Source organism: Cygnus atratus, chromosome 19, assembly GCF_013377495.2.
Source record: "Cygnus atratus isolate AKBS03 ecotype Queensland, Australia chromosome 19, CAtr_DNAZoo_HiC_assembly, whole genome shotgun sequence".
NCBI lineage: Eukaryota > Metazoa > Chordata > Aves > Anseriformes > Anatidae > Cygnus > Cygnus atratus.
Genome location: NC_066380.1, coordinates 4,802,730 through 4,824,347, shown reverse-complemented (window position 1 = coordinate 4,824,347; position 21,618 = coordinate 4,802,730). Strand labels below are relative to the sequence as shown.

General features: G+C 46.6%; 1 protein-coding gene across 1 annotated transcript in view; it reads left to right on the top strand.

Moving 5' to 3' along the window:
• The window catches only part of CFAP77 (cilia and flagella associated protein 77), a 60,758-nt gene extending 40,444 nt beyond the window's left edge, over window positions 1-20,314 (top strand). Inside the window, exons 4-6 of the mRNA XM_035555299.2 lie at window positions 8,100-8,202; window positions 9,747-9,842; window positions 20,170-20,314. Coding sequence (XP_035411192.1) covers window positions 8,100-8,202; window positions 9,747-9,842; window positions 20,170-20,238 — 268 coding nt within the window. The 3' untranslated portion in view covers window positions 20,239-20,314. The remainder of the gene's footprint in view (window positions 1-8,099; window positions 8,203-9,746; window positions 9,843-20,169) is intronic.
• The last annotated feature ends 1,304 nt before the right edge of the window (window positions 20,315-21,618 follow it).

The window sequence follows — 21,618 nt, the reverse complement described above, 5'->3', positions numbered from 1 at the left end:
TGTTCCTGGGCACAAGGACTGCACAGACATGCCTTTCTCTGCCATCCCACACCTGTACCTCCTTCAAACCCTGCATGGCCATAACCCTGCCTCAGACATGCTGCCATCCACTTGGCAGTTGGCCTGTAGGTTGGGCTGACCTTGGGTGTGCTGGCAGGATTTCCCTGGCACTCTGTCATCCCCACGTCTCCTGCTGGGTCCCCCCTACTGGCTGCCTTCGCTTCAATCGTCCCTTTCCTGAATTTCACATTCCATTTTCCTTCTAACTTCATCTCCGCCCATCATTCTACCTCCCATTCTCTAACACTGGTCTTAGTCCTTGAGCAGCTGCTTTCACCATGTTTCTGCAGACTCACCTCTGAAGCATTTGTTCACTGCAGTCTCTCCTCTACAAACTGCTACAACTGGCCAAAGGCTTTGGTTTTCCAGTACCTCCTCTTTCCTTTGTATCATTTGCAGTTGTCCTAATGCACTGCTGACAATCGTCTTGCTGGCCTTTAACAGCTCAGCTGTTACATTGGCTTCTCCTGCAGCTTCCTGGCTTAACTGATTGCTCTGTCCTTATTTTTCACCTTCCCCAAAAAGGGAGCTTTCAATGTTAGTGCTTGTGCTTTGCAAGTGGCCTTTCCACCCAAAGTGCCCATGATTTTTGCACACAGCCAAAATGAAGTTCAAAAGGCTGCCCAAACGCTGTTTTGATATTTCCAGCATCTCTTTGGCACAGAGTGCTTTAGCAAATTTATTTTTGAAACACTTAAAGAACATTTCAAGTCATTAATATATGGCCCAGGAAGAAGGGAGAAGAAAAAAAGAAAGTCCAGCTATAAAGAAACTATGCTGAAGAGTAGATGGTGTCCCAGGAAAAAAAAAAAAACACTAGAAAAAAGCTGGACAGGCAAGAAAGAAATACTACAGGAAGACCACTCTTGATCCACAATCATTGGAAGCAGAACAAATGTGTAAGCCACAAAGCCCCCAAAAGACTGGGGCAAACCAAAATTTGAGGGGAAAAAAATATCTGACACTGACAAAAAAATATGAAAATATTACAGAGACTGGAACCACCATCAGGCTGAAGATAAAAACATGCAACCAAGTTAAAAAAATAGGTCTCCCATCAGTTCAGATAATTGCATATCCTATCCAGCTCCACAGCAAAAGATACTTTGTGCCTCTGCCACCATCCTCGTGTTGCTGAAATAAGCATTTCTATTTCAAGAATCATTTTCTTGTATTGGACATGTGGCAGGCTGGCTGTGTTTGCATCTCTGTGCGTGTATTGCTACTGCATAGCTCCCAGCCACGTCTGCCTGGACTGTACTGCCTCATGCAGGGTGGGCAGAGCACTGTGTACAGACCTGTTATCCCTTCAAACAATCTTGAGTGCACTGTGAAGATGCTGATTCTCCTTCAGCATAGTTATTTACTGCAGTTGTAAGTCTGACTACTTCAGGCTCTCACGTGAAGAGAAAAACAGACATGTTTTGGCATAAGGTTCAGGTCCTGAACATCAGCCACAAGATGGGAAAAAGGAGAATAAAGATTTAGATCCCTTATTACCAAATGCATTAAACTGAATAGCAAAGTAATTTACTGTCACACAGACTAGCTATTTTCCATGGGTTTGTCTCTGTGGATCAGAGCTGGCTGAAGAATTTCTACCAGAACTTTTACCCTCTAAAACTACTTCTTACCACAAGTAGACTTTTTTCCCCCCTGCAAATTTCTGCTTTTGCAATTTGTACAATGAAAACCTAGTTCAGAGGGAAATAACCACAGAATCCTTTTTGTGGAAGCAAAGCTTTCTACCCCTTACTTCATTTGAAAGGAAACAATGCCAGTAACATCGCCACCTAGCCAGAGATTTAAGCATGAACAGGAGGTCAAGGGGAAGACCCGGCTCTTTGATTTGTTCTGTTCAGTGTTACAGTTGTTTGGTTTTTTTTTTTTTTTTGGGGGGGGGGTGGGGGGGAGGGATTTTCTTCCAAATGAAAGCAAAGCAGCACACTCATCAGGACGGTTTGCATTTGTTGGCATTGATGGCTGCAGACTGTGCAGAGTTCACTCTCAGCCCCAGCTTGAGGCTTCCAGGCTAGAATAGCTCTGTCCCCTAACCACGTCCCACCTGAGTTTCTGGGAGGATAAGAGAGGATTTCCAGTCAGTAGAGATAAATTTGTTGAAGACAAATTTAAATAACCCTCAACTAAGCAAGCCACATGGCATTTCCAACCCAAAAGACCAACGTTAACATGCAGATTCCAGCTTGTGAAGCCAGTTATCGAATAGGTAAGAGCTGGCTTGGTGTCTTTGCTGTGAGATATGAGTTTCCATGTGTGCATTTAGGATTGTTACAAGTGTACATCTCACTCTTGGCCTGGGAGGGAATAGTAAAGCAAATTGGTGTTCTTGTAACCACGTGTACTCCTAAGTACAGCTATGAGCATCTGATAAATCTTTTAAAGTACATGTTTACAATGGATTTTATTCTTTTTACTGTTCTATACATACGAGCCCTCTGAGCAAAATAACAGATCCTCTAACACTTAGAAGAAGCCACTGCCTCATTGGCTGCCCACGGTGAAATAACTTATATTGTTATTTCCTCATCCAAATTACAAGGACTGTAAAGAAGCTTCAGAAATTCAGAGCAATCAGTGCTTTGACGGCACGGATCCTGAAGCTGCCACACAGGTGAAAGACCCACTATTTCAACTGGGAGGTTTGCCAGTGCAAAGACTGCAAAAAAAAATTGGTCCCTGAGTGTTTTCTACCAATTTTTCTCTTGTTATTTTCTTCAGTGGTTAATGGAAAGTGAGGACAAGTGGAGATCATTTAAAAATGATCTTTCAGGCCTCTCCATGGGTTTATTGCCAGGACCTATTTAGAGGACCATAAAGCTGTAAGGGGCCTATAACTTTGCTGTATAGTCCACAAGCTTCCTAGGAAAGCAAAGAGCCTTTACATTCACACTCTGCATGTTTTTCCATCTCTCCTTCTTACAAACACATGCACATGTGTGCAGGGACTTCTGGAGCCGCTAATTGAATTCACTTTTGTGAAAGTGTTAACAAATTGTAAGTGACCTTTTATACAAATTTCAAAGTCAAGAATCCACCGCTAACTGAACATCCCTCTTCTGCCATTCACTGTTATGCAAAACCCACAAACAATTAGAAGAAATAACGAAGAGCCCAGCAGCCCTCTTTCCTAATTAGCTGCAGGAGGCAATGCTGGGGAGTGTGGCTAAGTGCTTCAATTACCTCGGCCCTCCTCACTGCCCTTGTTAGAGCAGACAGGTCCACTGGTCAAAGGGGAACAATTAAGGCAAGGCAGAGCCAGGCAGTTTGCAAGGGGATGCCGGGGCCGTGCCGGCTCTCACACAAGGGCCAGAGCTGTAATCATGCCCCAGATTCCTGCTGGGCTACACAGAGACAAATTAATGGTAGATAGATTGCTAGCTCTAGCCCATCAGTAACAAGGGAGGAAGGGAGACAATATAGCAGTACAAGGGAACTGTAATCAGAGTTTTCCTGTACTATAAACACCCTTTCAGGGCAGAGGGACCAGAGCATTAATGCCTCAGTGCCGTGTGCATTGGTGGTACCCCAAGGCCCCGAGCAGAATCACAGACCCCAGCTTGCACTTTATTTGCTGAAGATAATCTGCACTGGCTGCACTGAGGAGCCCCACACTGGATAACAAACTGGTTCCCAGCAAGAAACTGATCTGTGCTGGTGAGAGCGCCAACTTGGCCATCCAAACCCCAGCCACAAGACAGGACAGAGAACTCTGTATGGACAGTACCGCCACGGGACAAATCCTTCACACCACGACGCATGTGAGGAAGGGGTACAAAGGCTGTGCCTCTTAGAGCTCTGTGGGCTGAAGACCCCAAATGCAGATCCTGGCTGTACACCAAGAGGAAATCATCTCAGATTGAAAGACACTAGCAAGGGCTGACTCCAAGAAAATGAAGCCTCATTAACCTTTCAAGAAAGGGTTAAAGTTTCAGGATAGCTGTTGGTGTTGTAACACAGCTTTGATATCACAACTGTAAAAAAAAAAACGGTGATATGGTTTACCTACTGTATAGGCACCCATACAGCGTCAGAGCCTGCTGCCACTAAGCTGCCCTTGAAAATTAGAGGGTCACAGGTGGTTCCTGGGAGCAGAGCTTTTGATGCAGCCCCAAAACCACACAGCCACCAGGGAGTCAGTGCCCATGCAAGTGTCCTCTGCTCCCCACCAGAGCCTGTCCTGACCATCAGTGGGCAGAGTACGGCAGGAGCCGTGCTGCACTGGCTGGAGGGCTACCAGGAAAATCCAAGGGCTGTAGTTCGCACTAAAATATTTATGAGCCCTTGTGCTTTTGAATAATACAAGAAAAAAAGCAATCTCAAGTCAAGTTTTTGCCCTTTTACAATACAGCAATAAAATTGATTGCATCTTTTAAGCCAGTATAAAAACCCTTCCTGAGCAAAAGTCCTTTGTATCCACTTTTGCCAAGTACCTTTTTTTTTTTTTCCCCTGCTGATGTATAAACCTTTGAAAATAAGTTTGAGGGGAGACTGACAACCTTGAAACCTCAAGAGCAGCATGGCATTGACGGGTGCCGCTCTCAGAGCTGAGCATTATAGATAGATTTTAATTTCATTTTAACAAAATAGCTGTCTCCAGTGGAAGAAGCATCAAGAGCTAAATGAGGACCCATCTTGAGCTGAATCACGTTGAACAGACCTCGGTACTGTCATTGATTTTCTGGGAAGAAAAAAAATGCCTCTGGCTACTAAACCAAATTAGTAGTCACTGATGACCAATTATTTTGCCCCACTGTGAACGGAGAGGCGTACTAAAATTCCAGTTTGTCAGACCCAAGGCTCTCTTCTCAAACACCTTTCAACAAGCGTGTACCAAAAGTCCCTCAGATGGTTCTGACGCCTTCCTGTTTTCGGCAACTTCTTCTCCAAAGTTTTAATGAGCTGCTGCTCTGAGGATGGCCTGCCAGAAAGGGAGCCCTTCCCGGATTGGTGGTACACTATTTGGCACGCCGCACAAATCACAGCTGTCAGAATTTATACACACGTACACAAAAAAGTGTCAGCCTAATGTTTGCAAATTATAATTACCATTTCCCTTGCATGTCCCTGGTGCCTTCATTTTAGATAAATCCCAGCTCTGAGGTATCAGCTGCAAAGCACTGAAGGCTCATATTGAATAGAATAGATTTAACTAGTTTGTAGCTCATTTAAGGCCTACACTGTTTTATTTTAATATTGTTAATACTTTATTATACTTTTTTACATTGTTTTCACAGTAAAATAGCCTATTAGAACAGCTGCAGCTTCGTTTCCAGGAGACTTCTGGCAGACTAGCATACCACATTGTATAACCAAGTAAGCAGGCGCTTGTCATTTCAGTTGAAAATAGGTCTATACCCTCACTCTTGAAAGTAAATTAGAGAGAGTCTATTAAAGAGACAGGAACTGTTTCAGGGATAATAGTTTTGAAAATGTGCATAGATAAATTTTAAAATATTTAGGAAATGTCAACATTAGAAGTGGCTCCAACTATTTGACTATAAAAGGAAGCAGCTGATTATTTTTTCCACAATTATAAATAATTTGTTACATCCTATCAGAACTTTCTTTCCCTTCCCTTTCTGTGGCAGGATGCTTGTGCCAAAACAAGGAGATCTGAGTTGCTCTGAATGAGACAGGTTTTAATCCACAATAAGCGTTTTCAGCAGATGGCTCTCTGCCTACACCCCCACACCCAGAAACCAGCAGCCCCAGACGGTAACAGCAAAATCCTCCCAGCCCAGAGCAGCGACATCTGGGCAGGGTGACAGAGGGAAACGTAGCACACAAGCAGTTCATTCCTGTCCTCGAGTAACACTAAGGTGAGAGGACGTTTTCCCCTAGGCCAGCTGCACTGAGCCATACCGCCACACTGCCAAATGACACCGATATCAGGGCCAGAACTCCCCGTCCACCCCAATGGTAGCAGCGTTTGACCTACAAAGAAAGAGCTGCCTCGCTGAAATTTCTTCAGTAACCTTAGTCAAAGAAGTGTTGCCTGATATCCCCTGCTCCCTGCCCCACTTTCTCAGTATTTCTCTCGAAGGAGGCAGGAAAAGCCAGATCAAGCATCGCATCTTACAGCCCACCAGAACCCATACGTATAACTAAGCACACGAGTCATCCCTACTAATTTCCCAGAGACAGTTCGTGCATGTATTATTCCAGGCATGATTCTATACTTTGCTGGATCAGGATTTAAATGCGATTAATCACACGGCAGGGAAGAGTCTCTGAAGAGCATCAACCCAAATGTGTCCTTTCAAGCATTTACTTACAAGCCAGCTGTGGACTAATCAGTCACCAACTGGCTGGTCCACCAGAGATGGTAAAAGTCACCTCCATGGAGATGTGAAAACACTCAGCCATCACAAAAATCAATAATCAAACACCACACACAAAGGCTCCATTTTTTCCTGCATCCCTCCCTGCTATTCACACTCCCCAGGAAAGCTCCTGCCTTGGAAAGCAAAGGGTCACACCAAGGAAACAAGCCCACAAGGCTCACCAAAAGCACATGCAAGGACTACCAAATTTACACCATACAATGAGATGCTCAACCACAGCTATGCCACATCTTTTAATCCTTTGTAGATATTTTAGCCCAGCTCTGATCAGCGTGAAATACCAAACTGTAAGGGAAGGTGAGGGAAAAAGGGAAGACAAGGGTAAATGTCAGTGTCCCCTTTGGCACGAGGTGTCTCCAGATGACAGTCTGGAGCAACACAGCTGTTCTGTAGGCAAAGCCTTGAAAAGCTCTGCAGCATGTGATCTATGAAACGGGCAGTTTGCAGAAGGTTGTCTCCTCTGATATGAACGCCCCCTTGGGATGTATATTGCTGGGTTGCACATCTAGTATCATTAGAAAACACGACCATAGATTAGGCTGTTTTGAAGCATGTGGTGTGCAATAATTAAGTAATAAAAGTCACCACAGGGGTGGAGGAACAAGGAACAGAAGAGTTACTATTTGCATATGCCCCGCTGGCGCCCTCCACTACTGTCAAGGATCCTCCAGACTGCTGAAAGCTGGCTGCTGATGATTCCAGGCCAATCGCTGACAAAAACATTGAAGCATCAGCTCACTTGTGGCCTGGTGCACGAGCTTTCTCCAGAAAGCCACCTTCTGGTGGCCCAGAACCACCCAGCATTTAGCCCAGCTCAGATCCCTGTTCAGGCAGGGAAAGCCCTGCCTTGCTGCTTCAGAAGCAGCAGCTGAAGGCACAGCATGCTACAAGTGTGAGCAAAGCTGGTGGCTCCACAGTGTCATTGGTAGCTGCTGAGATGGAAAGAGTCCCTCCCCAGCAAGGTGTGCAAAGACAAGGACCGATAAAATTTCAGCTGCAGGTCCTCAATCACTTTCTCCCTTGGGATTTCTAATTTTTGCTTCTGGGGGAGAAGAATAGCACCACAACCACAGTGATAAGCGATATGCTGTCCTTGAGGCAAGAGCCCTGCTGTTCCACTGCTGCCACTGCCAATTCTACCTCCCACAGTGGCTGATGAAGTTAAAGCATCCTCCCTTGCCAGGAGCAAGGCTCAGTAAGTCTGGGCCACAGCTTTGCTGCAACTTGGTCGGGTTAATGACAGCTCAGTGCAGGTAAACTGACCAAAAAGCAACTGACTTCTTAATTTTACCATTTATCTCGAGCTGTAGTCATCTGCAGTTCCTCTGCTGCTGCTCTCTCCTGGCTGGGACACTCGCTGGTGCCCTGTTTCAAGAGGCAAATCTGCTCTGTGCAGCTGGGGCACCAGAGAGGCTCAGTCGTTCAGCTCCTCTTTGCACTGCAGACACCTGACAGTGTCTTAGTCTGTTTTAATTCCAGACTCAGATCATCAGTAGCCCTCTCACCCAGTCCATCAGTGCATCTGTTTGGGCTTCTTTGTACACCACAGCAGTCACATTTTCATGTTCTCACCACTCACATTTTCCAGGAGCAGGGAAGGGAATCAGCACAGGGAGGTAAAGATAGGCATTAACCCTGGAGATAACATTGTTGTATTTTGAACATTTTTTCGAGGCCTTCCACTCCCTTTTTTGATGTCCTCCAACACAAATACAAGGAGCTGTGGATGGAGCAGCAGAGAGCACTGACAGCAGCCCAGCGAGTGGAAAAGAAAAAGGTAATAGTACTCCAACAGCACTGCTGCTTGCTACCAGGCATGAACTCCCCTTGTCCCACCCCACAATATATGGGCTTCTTTCTACCCATCACAGTGAACAGTCCCATGTGGGAAACCATTTTCCCTGACTGCTAGAAGGCTGGCAGACCCTAATGAAGATCAGCTGCTTCCGAGCCAAGATGGGCCTGGCTCCAGCCAGAGCATATCCTGCAGGGTAATGCTGTGGGAGTGAGCACCAGATGTGAAAATTGCAATGTGCATGCCTGAAAGTGCACTGGAGACAAAAGGAAAGGTTTAAATAAAAGTATTGTTGTATCTGAAGGTATATGCAGGAACTGAGCAAGCTCAGGGCAGTGGTGGTTTGGTCAAGGCCTTCCAAAAGGCTTAGACACCTGTCCCACAGATACACCTTTCTAGCTATCATTAAGCATCTGTCTGCATCAATGTGTCCCTGGTCACAGGGTGCCCAGCTAAACTCCTGTTATCAATTAAAATGGAGGCTCTAATTCTTTTTGCATCACCACAACACTAAAAACTCTGCTATAACAAAGCATTAGGTTTCAAGTTATCTTTGGTATTTAATGCCTCTTGCCAGAAGCCTTGCAGATTGTCCTTGGACAGCATCAGCTCTGCTCAGGTTACCTGCAGCAGTGGACAAAAGAATGGAGCAGCCAAATGTTCGAAGGACCAGCACCAGCCTTGATCCTGGCATGTCGCAGCGGATGCACACACCCTGAGCAGTTGTTAGAGCTGTTAAACATAGCAATATTATAACAACATTTAAAAGCAGCCAATGACTGTTTTATTAGTTAATGACTCAAGGAAGAGTCGAGCTAATATGGTAATGACCAATTTCAATGGGCTTACTGCCATCACAAAGTATGCTTTATAGTGGAAGTGCAATACAGTGTTCTTAATTAGCAGCTATTTTATGAACGCACAAGCCCAGGATGTTGGAAAAATGCATCCCTAACTTATCTGTTAATGACTGATGTTTTAATCACTAAGTTCTCTCCATCAAGTTCCTGAAGCTTGCAGCCCCCACTTACTGAGTTAAGCAACACATACCTACAAACCAGACCACAGAGCAAACATTCTCCAGGGTTTCATGCAATGGCCAAAACATTCACCAGGTACCTGCACTGGCTTGTGCTGGGACTATCAAGTATTGTACATTGCAATTAATCACGAGAGAAACACTTCAGTCAGGAAATCTTCCCCATGGTTGTGGTGGTGGAAATGACTCTCCCAGTGATGAGCCAGTGCTGTATCTCAGGGCTCCTAGCAGGCACTGGTCATCTATCTCACTGAGATGCGGTACAAAGCTCGGAGTTGGCAGTTGTCTGTGTTTCCCTCAGTGTGTTTTAGATATCAGCATTAGCTGCATGGACACAAAAGACCACCCAGACCAGGCACTAGTGATCATCAGGTGATCTATGAAGTGACTTTTAGACTAGTTCATCCCAGTATCGTTACAAGACACCAATGGGATCTATATAGCTGCGCAGCCATTCCAGCCTGTTCTTGTGTATCTTTGATTACAGAAAGACAAATTGCGTGAAACTCGTACCACATTTCTCCGAAAACAGCCAGTACCTGCGAAGGAGGAGTCCTTCTGGCACCTGCCCCACCTGGAGAAGGTATGGAGTACTTGACTGAACTCGGAGACACTTTCTAAACTTGCCTGTGTTCCCTGGTAATACCCTTATCACATGAGGGTGGACATGAAGCTCTTACTCCAGAGCTCCCTGAAACCCAGACCCCAAAACATTCCCACACTGGATGTGTTTAAACTCCAGCCCCTATCGCACTTCAGGGTAGGATGCTTTTTGCAGACAAGGCCTGGAAGAGAAGCAGCAGTTGACCAGAGGAAGGGCTTAATGACTTATTTTCTAACATGTGCTCTTTTGTGATCTTCACCAGATTAGAAGCATCTTGTTATATTTCCCCATTAGTACTGTCATGGCCTTTGTTCTCTCCTGGTATTCCTGCAGCTGCCCTACCTGAGCAAAACAATCCAGTCTACTTTTAGGTAGCCTGACATTTTATCAGCTGTCAGTATAACTAATTCAAGCCACACCAGATTAATGTGTCTCAAGAAGCATTTTCACACCAAGAACTACAAATTTCCAGAAATTGTGTTCTTGATACCTATCTAAACTACCTGATTGACAATATTCACCCTGTGACTGAGCAGAGGGCCTAGCCAAGCTACAGATGTGCATGACACTTCCTTTAATTGATCCAAATAAGAGCCAGGGTGAAGATTTCTTGTTTTAGCAATGGGATCTGAACATCTCCCTGAACTCATCTGTGCATCTTGCTGTGCTCTGGGGTACTTGTTCAAATTGTTAGCTTTGTTTGTGGTGTAAATTACAGGGGAACTTCAAGTGAAGAGCTAGGGGGCATTTTACAAAGGAAGGGAGAAGAACTGGGCAAGGGAAATAGAAAGGAGACACCAGAAAGTCTGAAAGCATCAAAACCCTGTAGGGAGTGTGCATGGTCAAAATCGTATCTGGCATTGATAGATACCACTGCAACGAGTCTCTCAGCCTTCTGCCCCAGCCCTTGTTCTGATGGTTCTGAGATTATTTTATTTTTTGCTCTGCTGTTGATTTTTAACTGCAGTTTAAAACAATGAAGGAGCCTTGTGACTTCCTGAAGCTGATTTATTTATACAAGTTGGAGAGTTTCAACCAAGAAATGTTTTGCACCACCTTGATGTATTCCTTTTACATCCTGTCTAAGACTGTCCGATTAGCATATGTCAGTAATCATTTATCCCAGCTGCCTGTCAGCACAAAGCTGCTGCTGCGGCTAGTGTCAGTGAAAGAACATGACCGATCGCTGTTAAACAGATTGTGTAAGTCACACGAGATACCGGGGCAGGCCTCCTCTTTAGAGCTCCTCTCACCCCAGACCTTTCCATCACTATTCATTTTTCAGCCTGTTTTTCTTCATGCTTTCCCTTTTGTTTCATCCAGGATTGCACTTGGGTTCTTCCCCCAGCCACAGGTCTCAACCACCACTTGAGTCTTTTCCTTTCTTCTTCCTTACCTTCTTAGGAACAGCATCTAGGGGAGGAGGAGCAACTTGCTGTGCACGGCATCTGCAGATTTGCCTCATTCCTCCTTTCTCATTACATTAACCTGAATGGTTTACCTTTCCCCAGCTGTGGATCTAACATGCGCTATTCATGTTAGAACTTGGATTAGGAAACTCATTGCTCAGTTGAGTTTCAGTACGTGGTTTTCTCCATGGAAAAGAGACCTCAAACATCCATAAGAGTTTGCCCAGTTATGAGCAGCAATACCCCAAGGAAAGCTAATGGTTTCAAAAACCACTTGATAGTCTCCCAACTGTGCCTTAACCATCTCTATAAAGTTTTTTACATGGGTGGTGGTGCAATAGCCTTGAAAGACAAACTGGCCTACCCCTTTAGCCAAACTCAGCCAAACCCAGGGACTTCAGTCATTCGCTACCATCCCCTCCACTACAAGAAGGACGATAAGGAACAGTGCTCCAAAGAGGCAAGGAAGTTTGTTCTTACACCAATTCTGTTCTCATGAAATCTCTTTCTCAGGCTCTAACATGGTGGGGGATATCTAACTTATGGCTTTCCTAGAATCAACTCAGTGGCCTGGGGAAGACAGTGGTCAGCGTTGGCTACTGTATGTAATTCACACAAACACCGTATTTAGTCTATACCACTAAAAAAAGCAACAACTCAATACAGTCAGTACAGGTCTCAGGTGCTCTTCTGTCCTCCAATTTACAGATTACAGAGGCCAGAGAAGTTTCTGAATAGGGCAAAGTTGTACATGAAATGGCAGAAAGCTCACCACAGGTATTTAAGGCAACTGCTTTGAATTACAAGGCTCCTTAGAGCTGCTCCTCTTTCTCAGACTCCCCACCACCCCTACAAGGCCTCCTCAGCATCACCAAAAGATGACAGCAATGAAGACAAGGCTCCCATCTGACCAGGTGTCTAGCTTTCTCTGCCAAAAAGCTGTATTGTGAAAGTCACTTTGATTGCTGAGGAGCTGCAGAACAAGTCAATTGTCTGGAAGTCCAAGCAACAATGCCTGACAAAAAAAAAAAACTTTGTTTTAAGAATTAAGCTGAAGTCTTGTGTTTTTTCAGCACTATCAAAGGATGTGGTCACTGGCATTTCTGACCTGGGAGTGAACAGAGACAATTGTTTCAGGCTGTTTCAGATTTGTTAGCACCCATTAGAGTCAAGCAGCTAATCAGAAAGTTGGATAAAGTGATAAAAGGATCTGCTTTTGTCCCGCTTTGCACTTTATCAAGTATGAGACATCTCCTGGGAATTTCAACAAAATGCTAGGTGAAAAGAGATTGCTCTTAGACAAAGCTAAAAGTAGATCTTGATACAAAGCAGCAAAAGTACCACACATGCAAAACACCAGAAGCATTTGTGGGTCCTACCAGGTCAGGAGAAGACTCTTCCCTCAGCATTCAGGAAACACATCCCGTAGCAAGGCTTTGCTTCTGATTCCAGAAGCAAAAACTCTGCAGAAGTATCACTTCACAGAAAGCTCATTAGCAGACTACTATCTGCATATTTCCTACTGTCCTTCAGTGAGATTGTCCTGCTCCGGCCATTATACAAGGTGCTCATGGCCTGGGAAGAACTTAACTCTGGGCAAGAACATTTAAAGAATCCCTTGCCCCCCTCCCCACAGCCATAATTTATGCAATTTTCCTTGTGACCTGAGGCTGGTGCAAGGCACAGGGGTGCAACATGTCCTCAAGCCACTCATCCTTGTGCTCCCTCTGACACTGCCTATCAGATACATGATGCCTTCCAGAGTCTGGCCTGCTCTGAGCCTGCAGAACAACCTGTTAGCAAGGTAGTTGTAATCCAAAGCAGGGGGCGACAGGAAAATGTTGTTCTTCTAAACCCATGAAGATCATCTAGGAGGACTTTTCTGCTCCCATCCTCTCCCCTTGCAGACTCTTAAGCTGGACTTACCACTAGGTCCTTGTAAGACCTGGCACCGTGCTAGAGCTCAGAGCAAGCAGAAGAGAAAACAAAGGAGCTTTGCCCTCCCCTCTAATTGCCTCCGCCTGCTCCCTACATTGCCAGGGCTGAATGGCATTACCTAGCCATTCAGTCGCTAAAGTACAGACAAATTGACTATGTTTTCATTTGGATTTAGGTTTCAGCCCCACTGCTTTAGAATAATGGCCCAGGCTATTAAGCCAACCGTGTGGGTTACAGGCTCTCGCGCACCGGGGGCACGCTCCTACTCCACGTCTCGCTCTGGAGAACTGACCTGGCGCCGGGTCTCCTGGGCCCCCGGCTCACTGAGACAAGCAGGTCGTGGGGAGCCAGTCACATCCTGGCGGGCACTTCATTAGGGAAAGGTTTTTTAATTTATTACAAATCCCAGCAGAAGTTAACTCCTTATTCACCTCAGCAAAATGTTTCTACTGCCCTCCCCTTCCTCAGGCACCCCCCAAGGCAAAGGCCTCTGCCTTGCTCTGCCTGCAGAGACTTGATTCCTGCGCTCAGGTTTTGTGATCGCAGCTAGAACTGTGCACCAAGACTTTTTTTTTTTCCAATGTAGGACTACATTCTACATTCTCTGGGGACTGTAAGAACTCAGGCACCCAGCATAGAGAAATCCTCCTGCCCCCAACTCATGCCTTGTGCCCTGTCCTCACATCACCCATCGCTAGCATTGTGTTGGTCTGGGCAGAATGGCATCCCCAGTGTCAGATTCTGGAAAATGTCTTGCTGCCAAAATACAGCATCCCCACAGCCTTGCCGTCTGCAGAGAAACGGTCCAGGGTGAACTTCAGCTGCCTCCATCTGAATTTTTAATAGTCATAATCCAAACCAGTGCTCAACACTGGCCACTCGACAATAGATTTTCAGGGCTCTGTAAAGTCAGCTCAGAAGGGCATTTATTTTGGTAACAACACCTCACGCAGCAGTGATGTAAAAGGACAGAATTTGCCCACGTGCCAAAGCAGCTCTGCACACCATGTGTCAGTGACACACCTGAGATTTATTTTTTCCTTTGCTCATTAGAGAATTCCAACTTGCACAGACATTCAAGGTGGCTTTCCAGGGAGAATATTCTTGTTTACTTGACCAGACATAGGGAGGAAAAAATGCAGCAACTTTGGACAACACTTTTGTCAACACGCATTGCCTTCCCCAGCAGATGAAACGAGCTGCACTCGATGCGCGATATGAATAAGCGATAAGCAATTGACGAGCAAGTGTTCGGGTACCTTGGCAAAAGACTTAATTTGCAACCTGGCACAAAATCAAAGGCTCTGTCAACGGCTGAGCGGCTCTCCCGCATATGCCTTGCATTACCTGGGAAAGCTCTGTCAGGTAAATTTCCAGTGAAAGTAATTAGAGGAATCCCCACTGTATAAACTTTGCAGCAAAATTCTGGGCTCCAGAATTTGATTCTCACCAGGGATCCGATATGTGCTCACAGCCTGATCCTTCATCAGAATTAACAGTTGAGGTTTAACACGCACACAAAAAATGTTCTGCATTTTTTTTTAATGCCTTACCTCTATTTTTGTCTGAAGAGCTGAACTGACAAGCACAGCTCATGTAATCCTGCAATTGTTGTCAGAAAAGCCACAGACTGTGCTACACTAACCTGTGCTTGATGCACACAGCAGGCTGGCTTTTCAGAGGCACCATTTATCCTCCCAGGCTTGAGGAGGACAACAGGACTTCATGGAGTTGGAGTGTTATAAAACTTGTCTCCTGAGGCCTTGATAGCACTTGAAGACCAATGCAATGAGTTCAAGAGCTTTCTGTCACCATGGTACCAGATCAAGCCTCCCTTCAGCTGGGATTTTGGCTGACTAAAAATCAGTGGCACCAAATGGCTGATCAGTGGCCCAAGTGAAATGAATTGGTGGGTCCCAGTCCAACTCAGATCAGCTCCATGGGCCTTCAGTGCTGCCCTGCCTGCAACAGGCACAACTCAAATTAAATACAACACCCTGAGAAGTCCCAAATACGTGGAGACCTAGCTAGCCAGGGCCTAACCATTGCACATCTCCACTGGGGCAACAACATAGGTGTCACCTCCCACGTTGTGGCCATCTGTAACTAAATGTATGCTTCGGCCCTTATCATCAGCTCTAAGTTTTCTTGCTTTAAAGAGATTCTTTAGGTTTTCTTGTTTTGCCCAACAGCTAGAACTACAATATAATCAATCAAGTCACAGGAAGGCATTTCTCTCGTCCAGTCTCTGCCAGTATCACTTTACTCTCAACCTCCCCATTGCACCCTCCACTCCCCTCTCCCATGCTCGGTCCTTCCTTCCCCTCACAGACCCAGTAGCCTTTCATCCTCTGCCATTTTCACTGCTCTCCAACATCTCCTGGTTGACACCAGCAAACAGAGCATAAACAGCCATAAAAATCCTTTTAAAAAAAGAAAAGGGAGGAGATATTTAGATCTGGCCTCTATCTGAAGCCCCACTCCCATGACCACATAAGCTCATGACTTCCAGCACCACGATGAACCAAGCACCTCAGGCTCTGCAGCACAAGGCACAGCTCACACCACCGCTCCCTGCACAGCTTTACAGCCCGGGCCATCTCCAGGGCAGGCTCCACCTGCATCCAAGCCCCCGTGTCCAAAGGCTGCAACTGCTGGCAACCAGTGCCTGTTGCCAGTAGAGATATTCATCCATGAAGGAACAGATCTAGGGCACTTGCAGCCTCACATGCTGTGTTGTTTTCAGGTAAGCCCCTACCACTGCTACCGCTTCATACAGTTTCCCAGATCTGCTTTTTAAATGGCCTGGAGGGTTTGGTCAGGGAATTCTGCCTTCTGTGGAGGCACCATTTGCCAACTGACAACTTAGCTTGGAGTAAAACTCTTGCCTGGCACAAAAGGGGTCTGAGTTACAAATCTCAAAAACCCGCAGTTGGTGTGAAAGCTGCCTGCTCTGCTCCAGTCCTGGGACATCTGCCGAGCAGGCGACACGCCAGGTTCCAGCTCGAGTGCCTGAATTCTCCTTTACTTGCACTATCGCCCAGACCTAGTGACCAGTGTGGTCCAGCAAACATATGTGGCCTTCATTTTCAGGAAGCAGAAAAAAAGGAAAGTCTCAGTGGGGCATTAAACACAGCAGCCAAAAATTACTGAGCACATTCTGAATCCTTCCTGGTTTTGCTACACAAGGACCGTTTAGCCTAGATCCCTTTGTCCTGGATTTCCTCGCCTTTCTTGAAATTAGAAAGGTGGGGAGAAGCCATCCAGCCCGTTCATTAAGCAGGTTAAGCACGCTACTGCCAGGAAAAGCCACGGTATTTGTAACCCTAATAATCCAACAGCCACCTCCCAGCGCAGCTCAGCTTGGACAGAATAACGTCTGTTTTAAAAATACCTGCCTCTCCCTAACTTGTCATGGCATTTGTTGACAACCCTATTGAAAGCCACTCTCCGTGCAGCTGTGAAGGATCTTTCAGCACCTCTTTCTCTTTCCTAGACAGTTTTTGAAAGGGAGGGGAAAAAAAGCCATCAATACAGGGGGAAAAAGGCATCAGCAGCCAACATCAGCTGATGAAGCGCCTCACCTGGGCCCCCAGCGCACTGCCTCCAATTAAATCAAAATGGTTTGTTTTTAATGGTCTTTTACACTGACAAGTGGGCTATCATTCCAGGCCTAGAGAGCTGTCAGGGAGCCGAGGCAAATCCTCCGTTGATAATGCCCAATGCTTCCAATTAGGAGCCGAGGCCGCTCCTGGCGCACTAACGATTCCCCAGCCTCCCCCAAGGCCCCTTCGGCGCTGGCTGTTTCGTCTTCCCTCTTCCTCCGCCACAAATTACTGACACAAAACGGAGGCGCCCCGGTGCCTCCTCACCACGCCGGGCCCCGGCCCTGTTGGATTTAATGAGGCGATGGAAGTTTTTGCGGATCTTCCGCTAAATTCTTTTCTTGTTTGACAGCTGCTTGAGTGTTGACCTTATAAAAGATTTAGTGTTTCTCATTATTTTCTGTCAAGCTTTACAAGTGATAGCTTCACGGAAATCATTTGCATCTCGATGCGCGCGCGCGTTTTTGTCTGCACAGGGATGCTCAGTGCAGTGCACGTACAGCACCCATCTCCCGTATTGTGTATTTTATTCCCTCCTCCCCACTGAAAAAATCTACAAACACGACGCTGTTGTTTTGTGTTGTTTTGGGAAAAAAACAGGAAAGGACTTAAAAGGCCCGGGATTTGTTAGACTCCTGTAAATGAGGGAGGTTTTGAAAAAGGAAGAGAGATTAGTTTCCTGTAAAGAGAGCTCAAGAAAGTGTTTTGTCACCCACTAAAAGGATTCAATCAAATGGATGATGGAAAAACTAGGCTGAGTCTAGGGGTGGCTTTGTTGTTAAAGTGAAAAATCGTACGAGGCTGGGAGGCTGCCTTTGAGCACACAGAGCCAGGCAGGTGCCAGGAGAGGAGTGGGTGCCACCATGCACGGATCCTTCTCCAACAGGAGAAGAGCCCAGCGCTGCTCCGGTCCTGTCCACAGGCTCCTTCTCAACATCTCCCACAAGTCACCACAAACCATTTAATTCAGCTGCCTCAATTAATCCCCCCAACCCCTTGCAAATCCCATTTACTCCCACCCCCCACCCCCCAGAAGCTAACCCGGCCAACCTCCCAAGGGTGCTCACAGAGCAGAGCTGCTGCCATGCACCCCAGCACCCACCTCAACATCTGCAGGCCCAACTTCAACAGCACCCAAAAAAAAAAGCAGTCTCTGGGGCACATACTGCACTGCCTCAGGGGAGTTCTGCCTTCCCTGCACCAGCTGAGCTGCTTTTGTATCTCACACAGAATTTATTAGCCCTCCTTTAACAGACTGATCTCTGCTTGTAGCATGCAAATGGTTGCACTAATGCTTGGCAAGCGGTCACTTGCAGTCCTCCAATTTAGACCATTAATTGAGAAACCCAACTGAAAATGGTCCCCCAAATACATATTGAAGTTTGAGGAGTGATAAGTTTATTGCCCCTCTAATTCTCTGAAGCAAGGGCTGATGTTACAATATCCCAGCTGCACGTGCCCTGCATGTTTTAATTTGTCAATAAAATGTGCAATGAAGGAGCAAAATACTGCTTCTAATGAGCAGATGAAAACACTTGCAGCTCTGTCATCCTGCAGAGAACACTACCAAGATTGTGCCTACAAACTATATTCCTATTCTGCTACAGCCTATGCTCCAAATTTGAGATTTGAACAAAACCCTGGTGTAACAGCCCATAACCACATCAGAGTAATGGTAAAGATCATCAGCTGTCTCTAGAGGAAGTACCTTTGGGTTCATCATTTAAAATATGAATTAGAAGAATCAGATATGGGGATTCATCACTGACACTGACTTCTCACACACGTCTGTCATAATAAGACCTTTGACCCGAAGACACCCTTATCTTGTCTCTAATTATTGGCCTGGGACTAATCCATACTTCTCAGGTATCCCTCATTATGAGGGGGCTTCTCATTTTTTAAAAACACTTGTCCCCTGTCTTACACCTGGTGCTTCCCACTTACTCATGCTGAGGGCAGAAGCTGGCATCACTCAACTTTGTCAAGGACTCTGCTAATTTTAATTACAGTCAGTAGTGGCTCAGCATGACATTTCTCACCCAGGAGCTTTGTACCAAGACTGGAGTGAACCAACTGCTCTTTCCTCCCCTGTGGCTTCAACCCAGTCCCATGCAGAAATTTCACCCTGCCCCATTCCCAGTGGTGCTGGGCAGGGAGCACAGCGGGAAACACAGAGGCACCTTCAAGAGAAGCAGCTCAGCTTGTCCTCGCAGTGGATTTTCCTAACAATCCCAGCTCTGTCTCCACACAGGTCAGAGGAAAATCTCCTGCATCTTTAATGGGAGGTCAGAGTCAGCCTGGCTGGGGACCGTCCCTGCCAGCTCTGGAGGGCTCCCAGGAGCCACCCGCCCCTTTCAGCCACCTTGGTTCTGCCTCCCCACCCTGACAGGGGTTATGTCTCTGCTGCTACTTGGGGGAAAGCAAGAACATCCAAAACAACTGTCTGAAGTTAGGCACTCAAATGCATATTTAAGCACCTGAACACCTTCCTCCAGTGAGGGGGAATAGCTAAATATGCTTTGTTTGTCTTGATTAATGAGATCACTAGCAAGCTTTTCAGGGCAAAGACTGCTGTGCATTATTACATATGCAAAACCTGACATCCATCCAGCCTGAGCAGGGTGGAGGAGGCAGGAGAAAGCTCTGCACATCCACACGAGGCAGATATATGGCACAAGGAACTGGGTCAAGGCAGGTGAAGCCCATGGCCTCACACAGTAAACCCACCCTGTACATGGAGACACGCTCACATATCACAGTAAACCTAGCATCTGCTGCATGGGTTTGTTGCACACAACTGTGTAAACCACGCCACTGGTACAGCTCACCTCGAAGGGCCCTGGAACTTAACTCCACCAAGTGTCTTCTCCTTTATCATGGTCATTTGTTCACCACATCCCCACCTCAAATGAGATTTCCAGGAAGAAACTGCTCGTGTGTGTGTGTGTGTGTGACCTGCCCAACAAAATAAGTCCTTGACCTCAGTGGGAGCTCTGAGCCCATCCCACCCCCCACCAGTGAGGGGAATAAGTCCTGTGTTGTGGAAAATAAGTCATGTTTATTTCAGAATCCATCTTAAGGCATGCCAGCATCTGAAAGTGTCAGATGACTGACACAGTGTTAAGACTACAGGATTTTGTTACTGGAGCAGAGTAAGAATATCCTGAAGTTGATCAGAAAACTAGCCCCCACTTCAAACACGTTAAGTGGTTAACTGCAACAGGAGTAGTGTTTTTCCAAGCAGTCAAAAACCCTTGCACTAATCTGCAGTCTCTTCCCTGCTTGTGCTACACCCTGTTCTTGGCCAGCTGCTGCCTGTAACCAACCGTCTATCTGCTCCTTTCCTTATAGGTTGGGCCTCATCTCAGTACTTTTCCAGACCATGATGCTCGTAAAAAGGCGTTCAGTGCCTCCCATTGAGAAGTGCCTGCGAGACACAGTCCCCTTCCCTGGGGCATCCACGTAGCAAACTGAAGCCCAGAGCAGAGCCCTGTGCTGGGCACCGCGGCCCCCAGACTCATTTCAGCCACAGACAGTGGCTTTCTCTCAGGTTTTAAGAAGTTATGCTAATGCAGATATAGCCAAATAAATCATTAACATGTAAGGAAAGATCCTGTCTCAGCCTGTTCATTGCTTCACATCAGATGCACACCAACACTTCGCCCAGTCCGACCACCACAAGTCTCACGCTCCAGGTAACAGCAGCCACACCAGTAACAGGCGGCGTCTGCACCAGTATAACCCTGCAGGGAAAGCAGGGTGGTCTCCTTCCCTGCCCATTCTGAACAAATATACGAAATTCAACCATATCCTCACCAATATCAAGTCTACAATAGCTCCATAACACATCAGCCCTTCTCATCAGCCCTTCTCAAACCAAGCAAGTTGCCCCTGACTGCCCGATTCACAGAGCGCCTGTCTGCCTACATGAAGGCATCCCCACACCTGCCTCAAGCCCCTGCCAAACCGAGGCCTTGCTGCATGAAGGCAGCCCCTGCCAGACAGCCCCCTGCTGCCCGCCCCTGCCAGCCCCACAGTCACACTTGAACACTGCTGGTGTACCTCTCCAGGCAGCTGCAAAACAGACCCAAGCCCCCCAGCACCAGCGCAGCAGCACAGCACCCAGACCCCATCCTGGTCACCAGCAGGCGATGGCAGAGGCCCAGCCACACACAGCCCAGGCAGGTATTAGAGCGTTTAAAAGTGGTCTGCTCCCAAAAGATCTTTACACCTTAAGAAAATACCAGCTGATAATAACCGCGATTACTTTAATTGTATGTCTCCAAGATTGCTAGAGGAATAATCAACTATCCCTATGCTTCTCACATCTGTTATCATATCCCAGATTATGCCAGAAGACATTTAAGTCTAATGTTCGCTTTCAGCATTTGTATTCAGCACCCTGCTCCCACTCAGAGAGCTCAGCCGTGGTCACCCCAGGACAGGCTGAGCACCTTGGGGCCATGCCACAAGGTGAGAGTCGTTGTCCCAGAGCACCCCAAGCCCAGCACCAAGCACCGCAGGTTGAGGTGGATGTGACCTTGTCCTGCACACCTCAGCCCAGCCTCCTACATGCTCCTACACAGACCCAGAGCAGCCAGAGGGGCACAAAGGCTCAGGAAGTTTTGCTGAGCCCAGGTCTCCCTCCACACCCAATCTCCAGCCAAACTTTTAGACCCAGACCTCAAGGAGCAGAGCCCTTCATGACATTAAGTTGTGTTACTTGAAACACAAGAACAAAGCAAGCTGCAGGAGCAGCTTTTCTTACCTTCCACAGCAGCTGCTCAGGCATTCCCAGCA